Here is a 22783-nt window from a genome sequence, read left to right on the forward strand (position 1 = left end):
GTGTAAATTTGTTCAACCATTGTGGAAGACAGTGTGGCGATTCCTCAAAGATCTAGAACCAGAAATACCATTTGACCCAGCAATCCCATTACTGAGTATACACCCAAAGGATTATAAATCATTCCACTATAAAGACACATGCACACGTATGTTTGTTGCAGCACTGTTCACAATAGCAAAGACTTGGAACCAACCCAAATGCCCATCAATAGATTATCCAATACGAAGAATTGAAAGAAAAAGACAAAAAATAAACAGAGACTCAGAAACATTTGGGACATACCCAGTATACCACCATATTCATAGTGAGAGTCCTAGAAAGGGGGGCAAGAGAGAAAGATACAGAAAGAATATTGGAAAACTAATGGCAAAAAAAACTCCCTAAATTTGATTTTTTTAATATGACTCTACACATTCAAGAAGCTCAAAGAACTCCACGTAGGATAAACTAGATATCCACATCATAATAATGAAAATGTTGAAAGCCAAAAGCAAAAAGAAAATCTTGAAAGCATCAAGAGAGAAGTGAGTTTGTTCCAAAGCTTCTGAGCACATTTTCTTTAGAATCATTTTTATATGAAAAGGCTTTCAAATAGTTCCTATTCCTCCTAAATTATTTGTCTTAATTGCCTTAGTGCCAGAGCTGGCACATAGTAAGCACTCTGGCATGGCAGTATTCACTTTCCATCTCAAAGAAGTAAAGCATTTAAATAAAATGTGTCACCTCTTTGGTAAAAAATAAAAAGTATAGACTTAAAAAAAATCGATAGGCTCATAATTCTTTGACCTTTGCTAGCTTGGTGGGTATATTCTATTTCTAGTGAGGCTGAAAATTTTTCCACACATTTCTTAGCCATTTTATTATCATTTTTATTATATTTTATAATTTCTAGTTATTTCCAGTCTTTTTTAAAGATATTTATTCAGCGTCACAATCAGACTATCACATTTAGAATTCAACAGCATAGGTGCAAAAAAAGTTAAAAATCTACATTATAACCCTTTGTTGGAATGCTTTACACTTTCCACAGAACAGAAACTAAAATAACCTGTTATACAATTAGTCACAAATACAGTCCTCGAGTTTTTTGCCCATAAACATGAGTATTTGTCTAAAACATGTCTTCTTTGTAGCAGCTAGGCCCTGCCACCACTGTGCTTGGCTGAGTTCACAAATCTATCGCAACCTGTAGCTTCCCTGTCACTTCTCTTGCTCTCTTCTCCTGATAAGCTTTGTTTCCTAATTAAAATCTTCTGCCACTGCCACAGCTACTGCTACTACTAGAACCACCATAGCCACTTTGGTTTCGAGGTTTGGCAAAATATTGGCCTCCACCACCATAGGGGCCAGAGCTTCTGCCTCCAAAGTTTCCTCCCTTCATGGGTCTGAAATTTGAAGACTGATTGTTGTAATTGCCAAAATCACTGTAGCTTCCACCACCTCCAAAATTGCTTTCATCATTACCAAATCCGTTATAGCCATCCCCACTGCCACCATATCCACCACCACCATGGCTGCCACCAAAGCCACCACAATCACTGAAGTTTCCTCCATGACCAAAGTTGTCATTCCCACCGAAACCACCTCCATACCACCATCAAAGTTTCCAGAACCACTTTGACCTCTTTGGCTGGCTGAAGCACTAGCCATCTCTTGCTTTCACAGGGCTTTCCTAACTTCACAGTTGCGGCCATTCACAGTGTGGTATTTCTGAATGACAATCTTATCCACAGAGTCATGGTTGTCAAAGGTTACAAAGGCAAAGCCCCTTTTCTTGCCAATGCCTCAGTCAATCACTTCAATTTTTCCATACTGGTCAAAATAATCTCTTAGGTGATGTTCTTCAGTGTCTTCTTTAATGCCACCAACAAATAACTTTTTCACAGTTAAGTGGGTCTTTGAGAATCTTCTCTTGAGACAGCTCTCTTTGGTTCCACGACTCTTCCATCCACCTTGTGTGGCCTTGCATTCATGGCTGCATCCACCTCCTCCACAGTGGCATATGTGACAAACCCAAAGCCCCTGGAGCACTTGGTGTTTGGGTCTCTCATTACCACACAATCCATGAGTGTTCCCATTGCTCAAAATGGCTCCTTCCTCAGCCTCTCATCGGTTGTTTCAAAGCTCAACCCTCCAATGAACAGTTTCCTCAGCTGTTCAGGCTCTTTAGGAGACTCTGACTTAGACATGAGGGAAGGGAGAAGAGAGACTTTAATGATGCTTCTTCAGCGGCATCCACAGGCAGAAAGGCATTTTCCGTTATTATTATTTTTTAAATTTTTTGTTTTTTTTAGACAGAGTTTCACTCTTGTTGCCCAGGCTACAGTGCAATGGCATGATCTCGGCTCACCTCAACCTCCGCCTCCTGGGTTCAAGCGATTCTCCTGCCTCAGCCTCCCAAGTAGCTGGGATTACAGGCATGGACCACCACGCCCGGCTAATTTTGTATTTTTAGTAGAGAGGGGGTTTCTCCATGTTGGTCAGGCTGGTCTCGAACTCCCAACCTCAGGTGATCCGCCCACCTCGGCCTCCCAAAGTGCTAGGATTACAGGAGGCATTTCCATTATTCATATACCTCTTAGTAAAACAGCAGCACCTTATTTTAAAAAGAGAGAGGAAAGAGAGAAGTGACTCATTATGTGCAAGGGATCCTGAATAAGATTAATGCTGATAGCGCATGAGAAACCCTGAAGGTGAGCAGGCAGGGGGATGACATATTTAAAATGCTGAAAGAAAATAAATTGCCAGCTAAGAACTCCGTATCTGGCAAAATTATCCTTCAAATAGAAGATAATCTTCAAAAGAAGACACTCAACAAATTAGTATAGAATAAAACTCTCATAACCTGGTAAAGGTCATCTATGAAAAATTCACAGCTCAAATAAAAGAAAATAAAAGACACCAAGAATTGAAAATAGTAAATAAGATTATCTCTACTCACAGATGGCCTGATCTTATATATAGAAAGTGCTGGCCAGGTGCGGTGGCTCACGCCTGTAATCCCAGCACTTTGGGAGGCCGAGTTGGGTGGATCACGATGTCAGCAGATTGAGACCAGCCTGACCAACATGGAGAAACCCCATCTCTACTAAAAATACAAAATTAGCCAGGCATGGTGGCGGGCGCCTGTAGTCCCAGCTACTAGGGAGGCTGAGGCAGGAGAATGGAGTGAACCCAGGAGGCAGAGCTTGCAGTGAGCCGAGATCGCGCCACTGCACTCCAGCCTGGGCGACAGCGCGAGACTCCGTCTCAAAAAGAAAAAAAAAAAGAAAGTGCTAAATGATACACTTAAAAAATACTATTAGAACTAATAAATGAGTCCAACAATGTTGCAGATCAATATATAACACTCAGTCAATACACAAAACAAAGAGCAAAAATTATAAAACTCTTACAAGAAAACATAATGGGAGACCATCATGACCTTGGATTTGGCAAAGTATTCTTAGATATGACACCAAAAGCATGAGCAACAAAAGAAAATATAAATTGTACTTCATCAAAATTAAAAAATAAATTGTTCTTCAAGGGACACCACTAAGAAAGTGAAAAAAAATGACAGAATGAAAAAAAAATTGCAAATCATATATTTGATAAGGATCTTATATCTAGAATTAATAAGCAATCTTTGCCATCTTTAAAATTCAATAATAAAAAGGCAAATATCCAAAATAAGCAAAAAATTTGCATAGATATTTCTCAAAGCAGGTATGGAAATGACAAGTGAACCCATAAACAGATGATCAAAGAAATGCAAATCAAAACCACAATGAGATATCACCTCACACTTACTAAGAGATCTAGATTTAAAGTTTCAGGTAACAGCAGGTGTTGGTGAGGATGTGGAGAAATTATAATCCTCATACAGTGTTGGTGGGAAGGTAAAATGGTATAGCCACTTTTAAAAACAGTCTAGCATTCCTCAAACAATTAAACTCAATTCGAGTTAACATATAATTCAGCAATTCCACTTCTAGATATATACCCAGGAGACATAAAAACATATCCACACAGAAACTGGCACACAAATGTTTTATGGCATCACAATTTATAACAGTACCCCCCAAATGAAAATAAACCAAATGTTCACCAATCCAAGGGTGGATCAATAAAATGCATTATATCCATGCAATCAGATATTTGGCCATACAAAGGAATGAAGTACTGACACACGCTACAAAATAGGTGAACATTGAAAACAGGTTGCTGAGTTAAAGAAACCACATTGAAAGATCACAATTGTGTGATTTGATTTATATGAAACGTCCAGAATAGGAAAATCTATAGAGACAGATAATGGATTAGTGGTTTCCAGAGGCCAATGGGGAGGGAAGTATGTGGTGTGACTGCTAATAAGCAGGGAGATTCTCTTTGGGGTATAAAAAATGATCTGGAATTAGTAGTAATAGTTGAAAAACCTAGTGAATAAACCAGAAGCCACTGAATTTTACACTTTAAAAAAGTAAATTTTATGGTGAGTGAATTATTTATTAAAAAAAGAAAGAAAAACTAAGTTAAGCCTGGCCCAGAAAAATGAGTCATCTTAATTTTGAAAGTTTCTGAGACAGATTGATACAATTTATTGTACCCTGAATACTAGTCTTTACTATTTCTGCCCTGGTTCTAATGTTATTATTTTCTTCTTACCCCTTAATCTATATTCTTGAAAGCATTGCCATTGTCATTTATTTCATCTTTGAAGTCCTTTCATATTCATTGTTTCAATTAAGCACTCACAATAACCTTACATACTCTCTCTCTCTCTAGTACTAACTACAATTTGACACTCTTCGAAGCCTCCCCTAGCTATACCAGATGAATTATTTATCTGGATTCTGGACTCACAGCAAGTTGCACTCACCGCTGTATTGTGATTAATGGTAACTGTTCATGGTAAGGAGACATGATTTCTTCAACTATTGAACTCAAATGCTGACCCAATGAAGGGATCAATCAAGAATTGTCAAATGTTTCAGTGAGCAAGACAGGGGTAATAATCCCTGTACCTCCCTCCCTTTAGAATAATATATGAATGTAATAGATGTTTAGGGGCAGTGGAGGGGTAAATTAAAAGCTCTAAGGTAAAAAAGAAACATGGGTTTTCAGACAGACACAAAGAAGGTGATAAATTTAAAAACCCCAAGAGAAAAAGACTTTACGAAGGACACTAGGAAGAGAGAAACAAAGGTGGAACTGAAGACATGGAAAAGAACTAGTGTTGGAACAGGAAATGCAAAAACAAATTTAATGAACACTGTCAGGCCAAGAGCCTCTGAGTTGTTGCTGAGCCCTTCCCTTCTTCAGATATTAAGAGTGTCTATCAATAATCTCTTCTATCTGGCTCTATGCCAAAGCATATACCATGTGCCTTAGGTCCTTGTGTTGAATGGGAGGGGGAAATCAGCCCTGATGGCGGGGGAGGGAATTGGAGCTGAGAAAGGGAAAGATACACAGAGGCAGGAGAATCCCTGCTCCCAGAGGAGAGGAGGGAATAAACACTGTATGAGGCAAGACCTGAGATTCGATTCTATATATTAAGGAAGACTGTGCTGTGTAGGAATTGTGGAATTGAGAAGCCATGAATCTGAGCAGGTGACATCAGGGAGGTAAGTCTGGGTCAGATATTTTTAGGATGAAGAGGAAGTATTAATATGGAGGAATAGGATGAGAAATGGGCAATGTTCAAAGAGGGGCGGAGAGAATAATGGGTAGCTGGAATGAATTGTGTTTTCCTGAGGGGTGGAGTGGAAGAAGGGCAGTTTGGAGGGACACTTTCTAGGTAAGGTTGGAGAGACTGGATGAGTAAATAATCCTTTGCTCTCAAGGAGGATGCAAGAATCATAAATTACAGATAGATTATGTCCTGAGACATTGAGGAACAGTGGAAAGAAAACTACAGCATATGGGAGATCATGCATAAGGGATAAATGGGTCAAGTTCCTGGACAGAGTCATCAGGTAAAGGATTCAAAAACAGGTGGTAGAAATTTACTAAAATAGCAGAAGGGATAATTTCTCCCATTAAAAAAAAAATGAAAGAGAATTAGAGGATGAAGGAGGATTGCCAGAGTACAGAGAAAAGAAGATAAAGGAATGTTTGCTTGATGGTCTAGATTTCTCCGTCATTGCAGAGATGAGCCCATCTGCTGTATTGGGTCTTAGAGGAGAGGAAGGAAGAGAAGGTTTGGAACTAACATTCATATTTTGGGAACCCAATAAGGGATAAGTCAACAGATGACAAAAAAAGTTCTAATAGAAACTGCCTAGATTTGTAATAGATCGTATATATGAATTTATCAAACAAAGTATACTGCCTAAGAATGAAAACTAGGAATACAAGCCAGGATAAGGAATTGTTAGTGACTGAGGGAATTAAATGCGGTCAGTATTATTCAAGTTTCTAACCAAGGAACTCAGGCTTGCAGAGTTGAAGCCTAAAGCCAAGTGAAAGTAAATAAAATCTGCTTCCATTCTTGTAGTTAATGTATTTAATTTTGTATTTAACTTTGAATAGTCTATCTCTGACCTGATTCTACTCTAAAACATGTAAATTTCCATGGTGGCCAAGAGATGTTTAATTGGAAAAGATATATTAGAAAAGATAGGAGGTTCCAAAGATATCTGAAGGAGGAACTCGTGGACAAGGGGGTTAAGTATATATGGAGTGGAAGGTTTTTTTTACAAAGAGCTGCCAGATGGACACTTAAAGTGGAGTTGCTCAGTTTTGAGGTGTGAAGACTTTAACGGATGCCTGAATTGGAGTGAAAACAGAAATTACTGGGATGGAGAACAGGGAGACACCAGATGGACACAGGCTACCTTGGAGTTTCATTATTTAGGAGGAGAACTGAAGTCAAGTTGGAGAAGAAAGATGTTTGCAAGCGCTGATGTCACCAACAAAGGTGGAAACATGTAGCAGAGGATGAACATGATGAGTGATGGCTGCTGTGGGAAGAAGGAGCACAATGGTGGCACCAACTACAGACATGAAGAGAACATGAGAACAGAAGATCTATGATAAGAAACCTGTGATTTTTGTGGTACTGGTGTGCGTTGTTGTCAGTGTAAACTTACATGGCTGAGTAAGTGGGAATTTACCTCCTCCACCTTCTTTTGAACATTCATTAAGTGTAAATTCTAACCCAGTCGATAGCAAATGAGGCACAGTCCTGGCTCACAGAGAGCTCACAATATATTGGGACTGAAAATATTTTAGTGCAGTAAGTACAGATAGGGAGAAAGAGAGATGGCTACAGGGGAATGCGATAGTACAGAGAAAGTTGCTGATCCAGCCATTTGGAGGGATGAGAAAAATCTTTCTGGATGAGAAATATAGACTGGCTATGTTAAAGAGGAGGATGGAAGTAGAAGAAGCAGAATGTATAAAAGACCACAGGAAAAAAAGAGTAGCTTCAGGGGCATACATGCTTTCCAGTATGAGCAGAGAAAAGAGAAAGCAGGGAGGGGGAGAGAGAGAGAGAGAGAGTGTGTGTGTGTTAGTTGCATGAATCTTTCAGGCAACGGGCAGTTATTATCCTTAATCAAGATAGTGCATATGCAAAATTATCTTTTGGGAACATTGTTTAATTATGAGGAATGGTTTAGAGACTAGAAGAACTGCAGACTAGGAGACCAGTTGGGAGGGCTTTGGATAAGTGGATCTAGAGCCTGGAAAGCAACATAAATGGCAATGTAGATTTGGGAGATATTAGCACATGAAGGCTAAATGGAGCCAAGGTAGTAGACAAGATTGGTCAGAGAGAGGAAAGAGTGAGAAGAGGATTGCTACAGACCATTAGGAAACACAAACAGTAAACCATTCTGCAGGGAGAGAGATGACTTTAATGAGAGCAGGATCAGACCAGGGTACAAGAGAAGAACTGGCGGAAGGTAGAGAAACCAAAGTCAAAAGTGGTCTTTCATGGAAGAATGGTTTTTAAAGGAAAGAAGAGAGACAAAACAGTAATTTAAAAGAGAGTTTAGTAGAATAAAATGTTTTTATTATAGCTGTTGTTAATTTTTTGCTTGTCTTCAAGTTAAAAAGATTTGAATATTCTTTAATAAAGATCCAGGAAATTAGGAGAAGCTCAAGATAAAGACAGAGAATAACTGATGAAACAAAGTCCCTGAATTGGTAGGAAAGAAAGGTAATTCAGAGAATAGATGGGGAAATTACTCTTGACGATACAGCTACATACATTCATACACATAAATACATGTATATACATGCATATGTATATATGTACACATATGAATGCATGCATGTAAGTATGCATATGTATGTTTGTGTGTGTATAAGGTTGTTTTAAAAACAATCTAATATGTTAAATATTCATACACGAGGCCCTAGGTTCATTTCCCAGCACCTCAAAAAATAACTCAAGAAACTTTTCTTATATTTAGGTAAAGTAAAATATGTGCCAGCTATGACAAAAGAAACATTGGAAAATAGGAAAGATACTGGCACCTCTTTCTCTGGGACTGGAGGAAATGAGGGGAGGATGGATGCAGAGATAAATAAATGTACAGGAAAGGAATAATATGAGGGATATGTTCCTGATAGTCCTGAAATGTGAGTTACAAAAGAGAAACATTCAGTGGACAGAGAAAAACAGAATTTGGGCAGTGATAAAAGTTGTATATGCCAGGTGTGGTGGCTCACATATGGGAGCCACCAGCACTTTGGGAGGCCAATCCCAGCACTTTGGGAGGCCAAGGCAGCTGAATCACTTGAGGTCAGGAGTTCAAGACCAGCCTGGCCAACATGATGAAACCCCATCTCTACTAAAAATACAAAAAAAAATTAGCTGGGCATGGTGGTGGGCGCCTGTAATCCCAGTTATTTGGGAGGCTGAGACAGGAGAATCACTTGAACCCAGGAGGCAGAGGTTGCAGTGAGCGGAGATCACTGCATTGCACTCTAGGCAGGGCGACAGAGTGAGACTCCATCTCAAAAAACAAAAAGTCGTATATTCATTGTGAGAATAGTTCAATAGGACTGAGGAGGAACCATGTGTCCTAATATGTACTAAAGACTACTTATGTGATTGTGTCATTTTTTCACATCCTGACGATGTAAGCTGAGGATAACACTAGTTAGATTTAGTTGAAGTCTGAGAATTTACAGATGCAGCAGAAACCAATGGATACTAAAAGGTAATGATCCTGGTGGAAGTGATAGACATCTAGAGTAGATAGGGAAGAAAGTTCAAAAAGTTCTTACATCAGTGGCTCACAAACTTCAGCATGAATCAGAATCACCTAGAGAGCTTGCTAAAACACGGAATGTTATCCCAACTCTAGGTTTCCTCATCCGTAGGTTTGTGGTAGGGCCGAAGAATTTACAAGTTCCCTGATGGTGCTGTGGAGACCAAGCTTCAGAAGCATTGTTCTACACCTTCCTTTCTGCTCTGGATGACAATGCCACATTTCACAGCCACAGAGGTGACTCAGGAAGTCACACGCAATTTAATAAGCCTTCCACAGAGAAAATTTAGCTTAATATACCAACAAAACAACAATTATGCTCATTTTAAAAATTAGAAAATTGCTCACGCCTGTAATCCTAGCACTTTGGGAGGCCCAGGCGGGCGGATCACGAGGTCAGGAGAACAAGACCATCCTGGCTAACACGGTGAAACCCCGTCTCTACTAAAAATACAAAAAAATTAGCCAGGCATGGTGGCGGGCGCCTGTAGTCCCAGCTCCTTGGGAGGCTGAGGCAGGAGAATGGCATGAATCCGAGAGGCGGAGCTTACAGTGAGCCGAGATTGCGCCACTGCACTCCAGCCTGGGTGACAGAGTGAGACTCCGTCTCAAGAAAAAAAAAAAAAAAAGAAAGAAAGAAAATTGTTACTCAGAGAAGACAGTGACTTGTCCAAGATCAAGCAGCCAATAGTTAACAGGGCAGACCCCTGACCCAGGTTTTTTCACACCCTCTCCGGTGTTCTTTCTAAATGCCACAGCTACCTTAATTGCCTTCATACTTAGCGCATCTGTGCCTAGGGAAAAATGGGTGTAGGGTTGGCAGTGCCCACCACCCCCAACCCTACTCTTTCACATAATCTGCTAAGCAAATTGTTGTTTAGTCCTCTTGTTGTAGGACTGCAGTCCTCTCTGTAGGGCCTGGGGCTTTTGCAGAGCTCATTACAGTTCACATGCCCAAAGAGATTGTACAGATTGGTTTTGATGTTCTACCTATCCCTGTTCTTTTCTGGACCTATGGCACTGTGCTGAGTCTGGCAATGTTTTTGAGCCCTTTAGTTTCCTGAAATTTTTTTTTTTTTTTTTTTTTTTTTTTTTTTTTGAGATGGAGTCTCACTCTGTCGCCCAGGCTGGAGTGCAGTGGCGCGATCTCGGCTCACTGCAACCTCCAGCCTCCGAGTTCAAGTGATTCTCCTGCCTCGGCCTCCCGAGTAGCTGGGATTACAGGCGCCTGCTACCACACCCGGCTGATTTTTTGTATTTTCAGTAGAGACAGGGTTTCACCATCTTGACCAGGCTGGTCTTGAACTCCTGACCTCGTGATCCACCAGCCTCAGCCTCCCAAAGTGCTGCGATTACAGGCGTGAGCCACTGCGCCCGGCCTAGTTTCCTGAAATTCTTAAAGCTGTGTGGAGAGCTTCTGAGTAAGAACACTGAGCCTGTCTGTGGGCAGGTCCTGTAACTGTGCAGAGCCTATGTGTAATTATTTACGGAGAATATGGCTGTGTGCAGAGCCTGTGTGTGATTGTCTGTAGAGATATGCCTGTGTGCAGAGGCCATAACTGTCATCAGGCCTGTAAGTATATGCAGGCCTTGTGCATATGGACACTCTACTAATGTATTCAAAAATCTGAAGCTCTTTTTTCCCTATGGCACAGGTGAGGGCGCTGCATAAAATCATGGCCCTTTTTTCTGCTAACAGCATAGCTGCTGTGAACAACTCTGACACTCGCATAGCAGGTTGCTTCCTCACTGGCATCCCTGGGCTGGAGCAACTACATATCTGGCTGTCCATCCCCTTCTGCATCATGTACATCGCTGCCCTGGCAGGCAATGGCATCCTAATTTGTGTCATCCTCTCCCAGGCAATCCTGCATGAGCCCATGTACATATTCTTATCTATGCTGGCCAGTACTGATGTCTTGCTCTCTACCACCACCATGCCTAAGGCCCTGGCCAATTTGTGGCTAGGTTATAGCCACTTTTCCTTTGATGGCTGCCTCACTCAGATGTTCTTCATTCACTTCCTCTTCATTCACTCTGCTGTCCTGCTGGCCATGGCCTTTGACTGCTATGTGGCCATCTGCTCCCCCCTGCGATATGTCACAATCCTCACAAGCAAGGTCATTGGGAAGATCGTCACTGCCGCCCTGAGCCGCAGCTTCATCATTATGTTTCCATCCATCTTTCTCCTTGAGCACCTGCACTATTGCCGGATCAACATCATTGCACACGCATTTTGTGAGCACATGGGCATTGCCCATCTGTCCTGTTCTGATATCTCCATCAATGTCTGGTATGGGTTGGCAGCTGCTCTTCTCTCCACAGGCCTGGACATCATGCTTATTACTGTTTCCTACATCCACATCCTCCAAGCAGTCTTCCGCCTCCTTTCTCAAGATGCCCGCTCCAAGGCCCTGAGTAACTGTGGATCCCATATCTGTGTCATCCTACTCTTCTATGTCCCTGCCCTTTTTTCTGTCTTTGCCTACAGGTTTGGTGGGAGAAACATCCCATGCTATGTCCATATTCTCCTGGCCAACCTCTACGTTGTCATTCCTCCTATGCTCAATCCCGTTATTTATGGAGTGAGGACTAAGCAAATACTGGAAGGGGCTAAGCAGATGTTTTCAAATCTTGCCAAAGGATCTAAATAAATGCTTTCAACTTAGTCTCAACCCTTTTCTATACCTATCAATTGTCCCGTATTTAGCCCATTCTCACCTCTACATCTTCCAATTATCCCTGTGTTATTCTCATCGATCTCCCAATTTATTTAAATATGTCACCTATTCAAACCCACCTCTGATTTCTTTTATTGGAAATCTTTAGTAAAATCTGTCTCATTCTCTTACTCTTACTATTGAAATGCAATCTGATTTCCCATCACCTCAAGAAAAACTAGCTAGTTAGGGGAAATGTAAGAACCAAGTTTACGTTCTAAGTGAAACCTTTTTCTAACTGCTTACATTGGCTTCCTAATGTGTTCTTAATCACTTGTATATAATTTTGACATTTGCCAGTTCAACATCTTTCTCATGACGGGAACCCCTGAGAACTGTCATGTCTAAGAATTTATAGTCTCATGGAATGATATTTTTCTTACCAGTTGCACAAATTCACAATCACATACATGTATATACCCATGTTCAGAGATACCAACGCAGCAGCAGCATAAATAGGTGGACATATCCATTTATCAACTTTTATCAAATAATTCTGAACTAACCATTGCCTGTTCTGGACAAAGTTTTCCCTGAAATGTAGACAATTGTATAGGACTCTTTTCCATCCAAATATGCTTTGTATTTAAAAGTTATATTCATCATTAAAATTAGAAATAAAAATACCTACTCATATCTGATACCTATGGATGGATATATTATTTAATAAATAGTTAAAGAAATATAAACATCTATATGTTATTTAATAACTTGCTCAATTATAACTACTAACATCAGGAATTAGCCTAGGCTGATGTTCTCTAAGATTGAGAAGAGCAACTCAACCTGAATTGTAGCCCAAGACCAAACTATTCTTGAAAACAGTTCACATCTCAACCCCGCCCACTCCTATACTCAGCCCACAGTGACAGAGCCATCATTTGAGTTTCTGCCTCACTTCTCATCTAAATCACTATTTTGTTGGATCATTAGTATATTGCTTCTCATTTTATTAGAAATCTCATCTTTGTGTCTTAACTCCCTGTCTAGAGTGTACACTTCTTGAGAAAGAAAAGATTATTTTGAAGGCTTTTTATCATATTGCCCCAAAGCATGAGAACCCTCTCATAGCAAATATGTAATATGAGTATATGTGTATAAAATTCTTCTTTAAAAAAATTTAACATCACTTTTCTGCTCTAGACTCATTCTTCTTTGCAGGAGTTCTTCCTCCTGGGAGATACTGGGACTTAATGTCACGTAGAGGAGAGTATTGTGCTAGGTGCCAGGAGACATGGATTCAAAAGTTAGATGTACTACTTGGTCAATAAGCTTGAGGGTCTGCATAATATCCATGAACTTAATTTTCTGCTCATCTTTGAAGAAGATGAGAATAATATAACATTAAGTATCTATTGCAAATAAGCATTCAATGAATGTTCAGTTCATTTCCACCTTTTTCTTTCCACGTAGCTCTCTGTATCCTCAAGACAATGATAATAAAAATTAGAGACAGGAGTCATTAGCATCTTTATTATGTGGAAAAGAAAACTGTAAGATGTGGTGATCAAGTTTTGAGTTCTAGATCTTTTTGAAATTGACTTTGTTGGAAATGACTGTTCCATTTACTCACTGTGTGAGTCTGGGCAAGTTACTACTTTACTTCTCTGTATCTCAACTTTCTTTTTCTTTTTCTTTTTCTATTTTTTTTTTTTTTTTTTTTTTTTTGAGACAGAGCCTTGCTTTGTTGCCCAGGCTGGAGTGTAGTGACCTGCTGTCAGCTCACTGCAACCTCCACCTCAAAGGTTCCAGCGATTCTTGTGCTTCAGCCTCCCCAGCAGCTGGTACTACATGTATGCACCACCACACCTGGCTAATTTACATATTTTTAGTAGAAGTGGGGTTTTGTCATGTTGCCCAGGCTGGTCTCGAACTCCTGACCTCAGGTGATCCGCCTGCTTCAGCCTCCTGAAGTGCTGGGATTACAGACCTGAGCTCTTGCACCCAGCAACTTTCTCATCTTTAAAAGGGAAATAATGATAGTAACTTTCTCTTAATGATTTAATGAGAAATAAATATATATCCATCTTATAACAGCACTTTGCATATAAATAAGTGCTCTATAAAGGATAGCTTTATTTGTATTATTGTTTCAATTATTATTAATGAATGGCTCATCCAACATCATAATGGTTGTTCTGAGACCTAACCAGATTGTGTATCATACTCAAACTTTGTTTCTACCAGGAGGATTAGGAAAAAGAAAACAAGAATAAAACAAAAATATTTTAATCTAATATTTACAGTAACTAAATTCAATCAAATATAATTCTAACATGTCAAAATTAAATGTATTCTTTAAAGAATTGTAGAGATTTCTTTAAATCTACTATTTTTTAAAATTTTTTATTTATTTTTTATTATCATACTTTAAGTTCTAGGGTACATGTGCACAACATGCAGGTTTGTTACATATGTATACATGAGCCATGTTGGTGTGCTGCACCCATTAACTGGTCATTTATATTAGTTATATCTCCTAATGCTATCCCTCCCCACTCCCCCCACCACACTACAGGCCCCGGTGTGTGATGTTCCCCTTCCTGTATACAAGTGTTCTCATTGTTCAATTCCCACCTATGAGTGAGAACATGCGGTGTTTGGTTTTTTGTCCCTGCGATAGTTTGCTGAGAATGATGGTTTCCAGCTTCATCCATGTCCCTACAAAGGACATGAACTCATCCTTTTTTATGGCTGCATAGTATTCCATGGTGTATATGTGCCACATTTTCTTAATCCAGTCTATCATTGATGGACATTTGGGTTGGTTCCAAGTCTTTGCTATTGTGAATAGTGCCGCAATAAACATACGTGTACATGTGTCTTTATAGCAGCATGTAAATCTACTATTTAAATCAACTATGCCACTGAAGACATATAAACTTGACTGCTGTTTTACAGATACACCAAGCTCATTTCCTTCTTCAGGCTTTCGTGCTTGTTATTCCTGTTTCCTGAAACTTCCTTTTCCTGTATCTTTACATGACTCATTCCCACCTTTCCTGCATTTCCCTGTTTATATGTCTCTTCCACAGGAATTTCTCTATGATTTTCTAATAAGACATATACCTCCATTTCTTTCATGGGGAAAAAAAACCCATCATAAGCAAAGAGACAAAAGTCAATGACAAACTGAAATCTTTTCAAGTTATATTGTAGATAAGACGCTTGCTTTTCCTAATACTTACAAGTTCCTCAAAATGTAGAGGAAAAAAATGATCAAAAGCCTGATAAACATAAAGAACAGATACATCATTAGAATATGCTTTGCTTACTATGAATAAGAGAAAATACAATAAAAACTACACCAAGATACCATTTCTTACCTGTCAGATTAGTAAAAGTTGAAAGGATTAACCTCGTGCTGGCCATAATGTTAGAAAACAGAGCCTCTCATACTTTGCTTATGGATATACCATACAATAGAATTTTTAAACATCTAACAAAATGTGTATGAATTTATTATTTGATCCAGAAATCACATTTATAGGAGTTACATTTCATATATGCCTCCTTATGTACAAAATGATGTGTACAAGGTTAAAGATTATGACAAAATTTTTGTAACACATAAATATTTGAAACAACCTAAATACAGTCTGAATTCCTAGGTTTCAAATCCACCCCCTTATGCTTACTAAAGTATAAAAACTTGTTAACATTTACCAAGTTACAAAAAGGCGTTATAATCACACAGACGGGTTAGACTGCAGTCACCATATTCAGTACATACTACCTAACTGTTTGTCACCGGGCAATTTGGTAATTATCCTCTTTAAGCCTCAGTTACCTTCTCTGTAAAAAAAGATTAATAATACCTGCTTCAGGGTTTGTTTTGTTTATTAATGAGATTAGCTAGATATAAGAAATAAATAACTGGCATATTAATAGATACTTTATTGCTATCAAAATTTTAACTAATATAAAATAGCTAGAATATGCTTTATTGCAGGTATATTTGTGTGCACCTCTGGTAGAACTGTATTTCCACTAGCTGAATGCCAAAAAGTGGAACATCTAGATCATAGATCATGCATATTTAAAATTTTGATAGATGCTGCCAAATTGTCTGTAAATATTAGCTAGGTAAATTCATAGCAATTGAACAGTATCACTTGTGATATTATCACATTGTTCTTTTACTTGGAATTTAAAAAAAGACTATCTTTTAATAATTCGTATCTACATGTTATCTTCTTTGAATTATCTTTCTTCATTTTTCTCTAGTTTTCTTGATCTAACTGATTTTAAGATTTGATATATAAATTATATTAATCCTTTACAAAATAAAAAATATAGCAGAATATATGCAAAATATAGAAGCATATACCAAAAATATATTTTCCAATTTGCTTTTCAATAGATAAGTCAACAAGCAATTTCAAGAGAAATTTTTAATTTTTGTGTTTGCCAGTCGCCATACTTATAAAATTAGTTTCATTATGTTTCTCTTTATTTCAAGATCAAGATTTTCTTCTATAGCTTCTTTTGTTATTATAGTTTGATTACAAAATTAACACATTCTGTTAGTATAAAATAAAAATTGAAAAATATAATTTCCTGATGCTATCTCCACAAAGGTAATGTGTACTTGTTTAGAATCAAAGGAAGAATCTGTCATTTTTTATGTAAGAAGCAGTTTCATGTAAGAGATACCGCAAAAGGGCCTCCTCTTGTAGACTGAAGGCTGAGACCCTGAGTGAGAGATTAAATAAGGGAGATTTATCTTAGAGGGTGTAACTAAATGTATAGGAAAAAATATCAAGGAATTTGAGACATTTCTTTTCACTGAGTTCCTAACACTCTCCCAAGTCTCCGTCTGAATCTTCCCCTAACATTACCTAGAGAGTTATTCTCAGTTATCCCTGAGAATGCTCAAATGAATGAAGGCATAGTGCAAGAAAAACCTTTTTTCTACCCTCCTAGATTCTCCAGCTAGGGCCCTGAAAATTAGACTGACAAAAGACAGATTAATAAGAGAAAAACAAACACATTTATTAATATGTGCATTAACATGGGAGAAACCTATTGATAACTAACTCAAAGGGGTGGTTAGAACATTGGCTTACATAACATCTTAACAAAAGAACAATAGATTTTTAAAAAGTGACAAAAAAAAGTTTCAGGCTTCTAAGGGTAGCAAACTGTAGGAAAGCAAAAATGTGGTAGAAACTAATGGAGGATAAGGGCTAATTAGTAAGGTTTGTGTAGGCTCTTTCTCAATGCCATATTGTCTGTGGTGATAGGTTGTTATTCCCTTCCTGGTAAAAAAGGAGAAGTATGAGTCAAGGGGAGGCGGTCACCATCACAAGGGGAATTTGTGTTTAGCTTTTGGGCAGCTAGGAGGAGGGCAGAGAGCTCATCCTGTGTCTGCTTTTTCTCAATTACCTTCAGCTTAAAAGAATTCTTATGCCACAGTGGTACATTTTGGAGTAGCATATTCTAAACCTATCTCAGTCCATTTGGGCTGTTATAACAAAATATCAGAAACTAGATAATTTATAAACAACAGAAATTTACTGCTCAGATATCTGGAGGCTGGGGAGTACAAAACAAGGTGCCAGCAGATTCGGCATCTGGTAAAGGCCCACTTTCTGATTCATAGATGGTGCCTTCTAGCTGTGTCTTCACATGGAGAAAGGGACGAGAAGGTCTCTCTTGGGTCTCTTTTATAAGGGCACTAATCCGTTCATGAGGGCTCTAGCCTCATGACCCAGCCACTTCCCAAAGGCTCCACCTCATAATACTATTGCAATGGTGATGAGGTTTAAACGTATAAATTTTGTGGGGAAAGGGTGCAGCACAAACTTTTAGACCATAGTAGAATCCCTTCAACAGCTTTACCATTTCAACTGGACAGATGTTTTAAAATATTTTTTTTTCTTTTTGTTTAGGTGGAGTTTTGCTCTTACTTCCCAGGCTGGAGTGCAATGGCACCATCTTTGCTCACTGCAACCGCCACCTCCAGGGTTCAAGCAATTCTCCTGCCTCAGCCTCCCAAGTAGCTGGGATTACAGGCGCCGGCCACCACTCCTGGCTAATTTTTTGTATTTTTAGTAGAGATGAGGTTTCACCATGTTGGCCAGGCTGGTCTCGAACTCCTGACTTCAGGTGATCCACCCACCTCGGCCTCCCAAAGTGCTGAAATTACAGGCATGAGCCTCCGCGACTGGCCTAAAATAATTTTAATTGAAGGAGCAATAAGAAGAAAAAGGTGGAACAGTTTCTTCCCCATCTCACTTGCAGTTTTCCTTTTCTTCTTTTTTTTTTTTTTTTTTTTTTTTTGAGACAGAGTCTCACTCTGTCACCCAGGCTGGAGTGCAATGGCGTGATCTCAGCTCACTGCAACCTCCACCTCCCAGGTTCAAGCGATTCTCCTGCCTCAACCTCCCAAGTAGCTGGGACTACAGGCGCGCAACACCACCCTCTGCTAATTTTTTGTATTTTTAGTAGAGATGGGGTTTCACCATGTTAGCCAGGATGGTCTTGATCTCCTGACTTCGTGATCTGCCTGCCTCAGCCTCCCAAGTGCTGGGATTACATGCGTGAGCCACTGCGCCTGGCCACTTGAAGTTTTTCAAAACTTATGGTCCTCAATCCCCTTATTATTTTAATCTTTAACCCCAAACAAGACCATATGAAGACCTTTTTGGTTTTTTTTTTTTTTTTTTTGAGTTTCAGGTGTCACAACCTAGATGGTCACCTTCTTTCTTTCTTTATACTAATTTTATTAATGAGAAGCTTTTTAAAAAGCACTTGTTTACATGTCTATGTTCACATCAATTGTGATTAGAATTAAACAATCCTAGGGTGTATGTTCCATTTTAGCTTTTGGTAACTCCTTCTACCTGCCCACAGATTTTTTTCTTTTTTTTCTTTTTCGAGATGGAGTGTCGCTTTGTTGCCCAGGCTGGAGTGCAGTGGTGCTATCTCATCCCACTGCGACCTCTGCCTCCTGGGTTCAAGTGATTCTCCTGCCTCAGCCTCCCATGTAGCTGGGATTACAGGCACATGTCACCACACCTGGCTAATTTTTTTATATTTTTAGTAGAGGCAGGGTTTCACCATGTTGGCCAGGCTGGTCTTGAACTCCTGACCTCAGATGATCCGCCCGCCTCAGCCTCCCAAAGTGCTGGATTTACAGACGTGAGCCAGGGCCCCCTGCCACACATTTTTATCATACCTATCTCAGACAATTGAAGTTTTTCTTTTCCTCAAAAATCCAAGCTGAGAGGTTATAATAAATACAGTGGAGCATATTTATTTGTATTCTAAACTGGTCAAATAGTCACTGTAGATGGAATCTTAGAGGAAAAATTATGAAAGATTTTAAAATAAAAAAATGCTTACTCATCTAGTGTCCTCTTCTGAGTTTTCTTAGCTTTATATTGTCTTTGAGGGTAATATAATTTATTATGGAAATTATATTGAGCTGAAAATCATGCAAGTGATTTTGCCCATAGAAATGCAAATTAATTGTCTCAAATAGACATGTATTTGATGATTCTATTGTGGATGTTGACTTGTTTTCATCTCTTTGTAAATTCATTGCAAGTTTTTCTGATCACTTGTATTTATGTGTGTTTTTAAATTCTCCTTTGGGTTGGTTACACCATCTTGCTGATTCTCTCCTTAATTAACTAAATAAATCTTCGGCATGTGTTCATTTTATATGTCCATAAACTCTCATTTTTTTAAAAAAACATCTTTTAACAGAAATCAGGCTAAAACAAAAAAGACAAATTAGTGGACTATAGGAATGGTCTACTCGTGAGAGGTGACAGCGTGCTGGCAGTCTCACAGCCCTCCCTCGCTCTCGGTGCCTCCTCTGCCTGGGCTCCCACTTTGGCGGCACTTGAGGAGCCCTTCAGCCCACCGCTGAACTGTGGGAGCCCCTTTCTGAGCTGGCCAAGGCCAGAGCCGGCTCCCTCAGCTTGCAGGGAGGTGTGGAGGGAGAGGCGCGAGTGGGAACCGGGTCTGCGCGCGGCGCTTGCGGGCCAGCTGGAGTTCCGGTGGGCGTGGGCTTGGTGGGCCCCGCACTGGGAGCAGGCGGCCTGCCCTGCCGGCCCGGGCAACAAGGGGCTTAGCACCCAGGCTAGCGGCTGCGGAGGGTGTACTGGGTCCCCCAGCAGTGCCAGCCCACCGGCACTGCGCTCGATTTCTTGCCGGGCCTTAGCTGCCTTCCCGCGGGGCAGGCCTCGGGACTGCAGCCCGCGATGCCCGAGCCTTCCCCCGCCTCCATGGGCTCCTGTGCGGTCGGACCCTCCCCAACGAGTGCCACCCCCTGCTCCAGGGCGCCCAGTCCCATCGACCACCCAAGGGCTGAGGAGTGCGGGTGCATGGCGCAGGACTGGCAGGCAACTCCACCTGCAGCCCCTGTGCGGGATCCACTGGGTGAAGCCAGCTGGGCTCCTAAGTCTGGTGGGGACTTGGAGAACCTTTATGTCTAGCTCAGGGATTGTAAATACACCAATCGGCACTCTGTATCTAGCTCAAGGTAAACACACCAATCAGCACCCTGTGTCTAGCTCAGGGTTTGTGAGTGCACCAATAGATATTCTGTATCTAGCTGCTCTGGTGGGGCCTTGGAGAACCTTTGTATGGACACTCTGTTAACTAATCTGATGGAGACGTGGAGAAGCTTTGTATCTAGCTCAGGGATTGTAAATGCACCAATCAGCGCCCTGTCAAAACAGACCATTGGGCTCTACCAATCAGCAGGATGTGGGTGGGGCCAGATAAGAGAATAAAAGCAGGCTGCCTGAGCCAGCAGTGGCAACCCACTGGGGTCACCTTCCACCCTGTGGAAGCTTTGTTCTTTTGCTCTTTGCAATAAATTTTGTTACTGCTCACTCTTTGGGTCCACACTGCTTTTATGAGCTGTAACACTCACCGCGAAGGTGTGCAGCTTCACTCCCGAGCTAGCGAGACCACGAACCCACCAGAAGGAAGAAACTCCAAACACATCTGAACATCAGAAGGAACAAACTCCGGACACGCAGTCTTCAAGAACTGTAATACTCACCGCGAGGGTCCGCGGCTTCATTCTTGAAGTCAGACCAAGAACCCACCAATTCCGGACACACTTGCATCTAAGATAGTAACAGTAAAGATGGAGAGAAATAAATCAAATGGATAAAACTTCTTCAAAAGGAGAAATTAAAAGGACAAAAATTGAATGTTGGGATGAGGAAGAGGAAAGAATTTAGGAGTTCATTGTTTCTGAGGAAACTAGAAAGTCTAGTTGTACCATTCATCAAGATAAGTAATAAAGGAGAATAAACAAATTGGTGGGCAAATAAACACTAATATTATATACTGTTACTGAGCAATCAATGGGCTTGCCTCTTGACATACATACAAGCCAATACCATGGCACCTTTTGAGAAAAGCAAAGCTTTATTGTAAGTAGACTGGCAAGGAGACAGAAGAAATGGTTAGCCGGGCGCGGTGGCTCACACCTGTAATCCTAGCACTTTGGGAGGCCAAGGCAGGCAGATCACCTGAGGTCAGGAGTTGGAGACCAGCCTGACCAACATGGAGAAACCCTGTCTCTACTAAAAATACAAAATTAGCTGGGCGTGTTGGCACATGCCTGTAATCCCAGCTACTCGGGAGGCTGAGGCAGGAGAATCGCTTGAACCTGGGGGGCGGAGGTTGCGGTGAGCCATGATCGTGCCATTGCACTCCAGCCTGGGCAAAAAGGGCAAAAACTCCGCCTCAAAAAAAAAAAAATTAATGAGGTATGATCTGATTGGATCTTGCAATGAGGTGATGCTGGGAGACATGATCTGATTGGATCCTGCCATGGGGTGATGCAAGGGCTCATCTGATTAGATCCTGTATTCTGCCATGTGAGGTTCCTTCTTAATTCAGTCCCTACTCCTCAGTCTGAGCATTTGGGTTCCACCTGTGGTTGCATGCTTGGTTTATCTAGGCATGTTCAGGCTATGTGACCTTTAGCCCAGGGGGCTATGGCAATCGAAAAACAGCTCACAACTATGACACTTAAAAGTTGAACCAGATTAGTCCGCTGAGGTTATAACATCTTGTTTTTGTTCTACCTCTGAGTTAGTTACTCACATGGACTCTGGAGCCCAAAAGAGGTCTGATCTATAGTTAATGTTAGGACTTTGTCAGCTAGGAAAGTGGATGGGATTATCTAGGAAGGGGATTTAGAGAAAATGAGATAATAGGAAAGAAACAAACAAAAAGCTATTTAAGTGACTAGCTTGATTTTCTTCAAATTGACTAGAATGTGAATATATGCACAGCAAAATTCATGTTTTATTCATTGGTATTACTCCAGAGCCCTGCCAAATGCTTGGTACTTCATTATAGTTAATAATGCTACCTATCACTCACTGATGATCTATTGTGTTTCAGGGACTGTCCTAAGTACTCCACATATACTTGCATATTTAGTCTTCACAATAACTCTATGCAGTAGGTATTTTACAGATAGGGAAACTGAGGCCCAAGAGAGGTTAAGTAACTTGCCCCAAATCATACAGATGGTAAGTAAATGAGCTAGGATCTGAATCTTGGCAAAACTGGTTCCAGAGTCCATCATCTTAAACACCATCTTAAATACCATGCTATATGACATATATAGTTTAATATGTGTCTGCTGAAAAGAAAGAAGAAAACAAATTTTTAAAAAGAAGGAAGGAAGAAAATATAAAATATCAAAGGAAAGATGGGGCCAGGCGTGGTGGCTCACACCTGTAATCCCAGCACTTTGGGAGACCGAAGTGGGTGGATCGCTTGAGTCCAGGAGTTTGAGACCAGCCTGGGCAACATAATGAAATCCTGTCTCTACAAAATACACAAAAATTTACCTGGCACGGTGGTGT

The 22783-nt window shown here is 40.3% G+C and overlaps 1 protein-coding gene and 1 pseudogene across 1 annotated transcript; one reads left to right on the forward strand and one right to left on the reverse strand.

The window, feature by feature from the left end:
- Positions 1-845: 845 nt before the first annotated feature.
- LOC101136427 (heterogeneous nuclear ribonucleoprotein A1-like) lies at positions 846-22783 on the reverse strand (annotated as a pseudogene).
- On the forward strand, positions 10854-11922 carry LOC101131879 (olfactory receptor 52B6). Its single transcript, XM_031007687.3, has one exon. The coding sequence runs from the start codon at positions 10854-10856 to the stop codon at positions 11859-11861; it is 1008 nt and encodes a 335-aa protein (XP_030863547.3). The 3' UTR covers positions 11862-11922.

The sequence above is a fragment of the Gorilla gorilla genome, chromosome 9 (assembly GCF_029281585.2).
Source record: "Gorilla gorilla gorilla isolate KB3781 chromosome 9, NHGRI_mGorGor1-v2.1_pri, whole genome shotgun sequence".
In the NCBI taxonomy this organism is placed as follows: domain Eukaryota; kingdom Metazoa; phylum Chordata; class Mammalia; order Primates; family Hominidae; genus Gorilla; species Gorilla gorilla.

Coding starts and splice junctions, on each gene's coding strand:
- LOC101131879 (XM_031007687.3), top strand. CDS start 10,854: ATGGCACAGGTGAGGGCGCTGCATAAAATCATGGCCCTTTTTTCTGCT.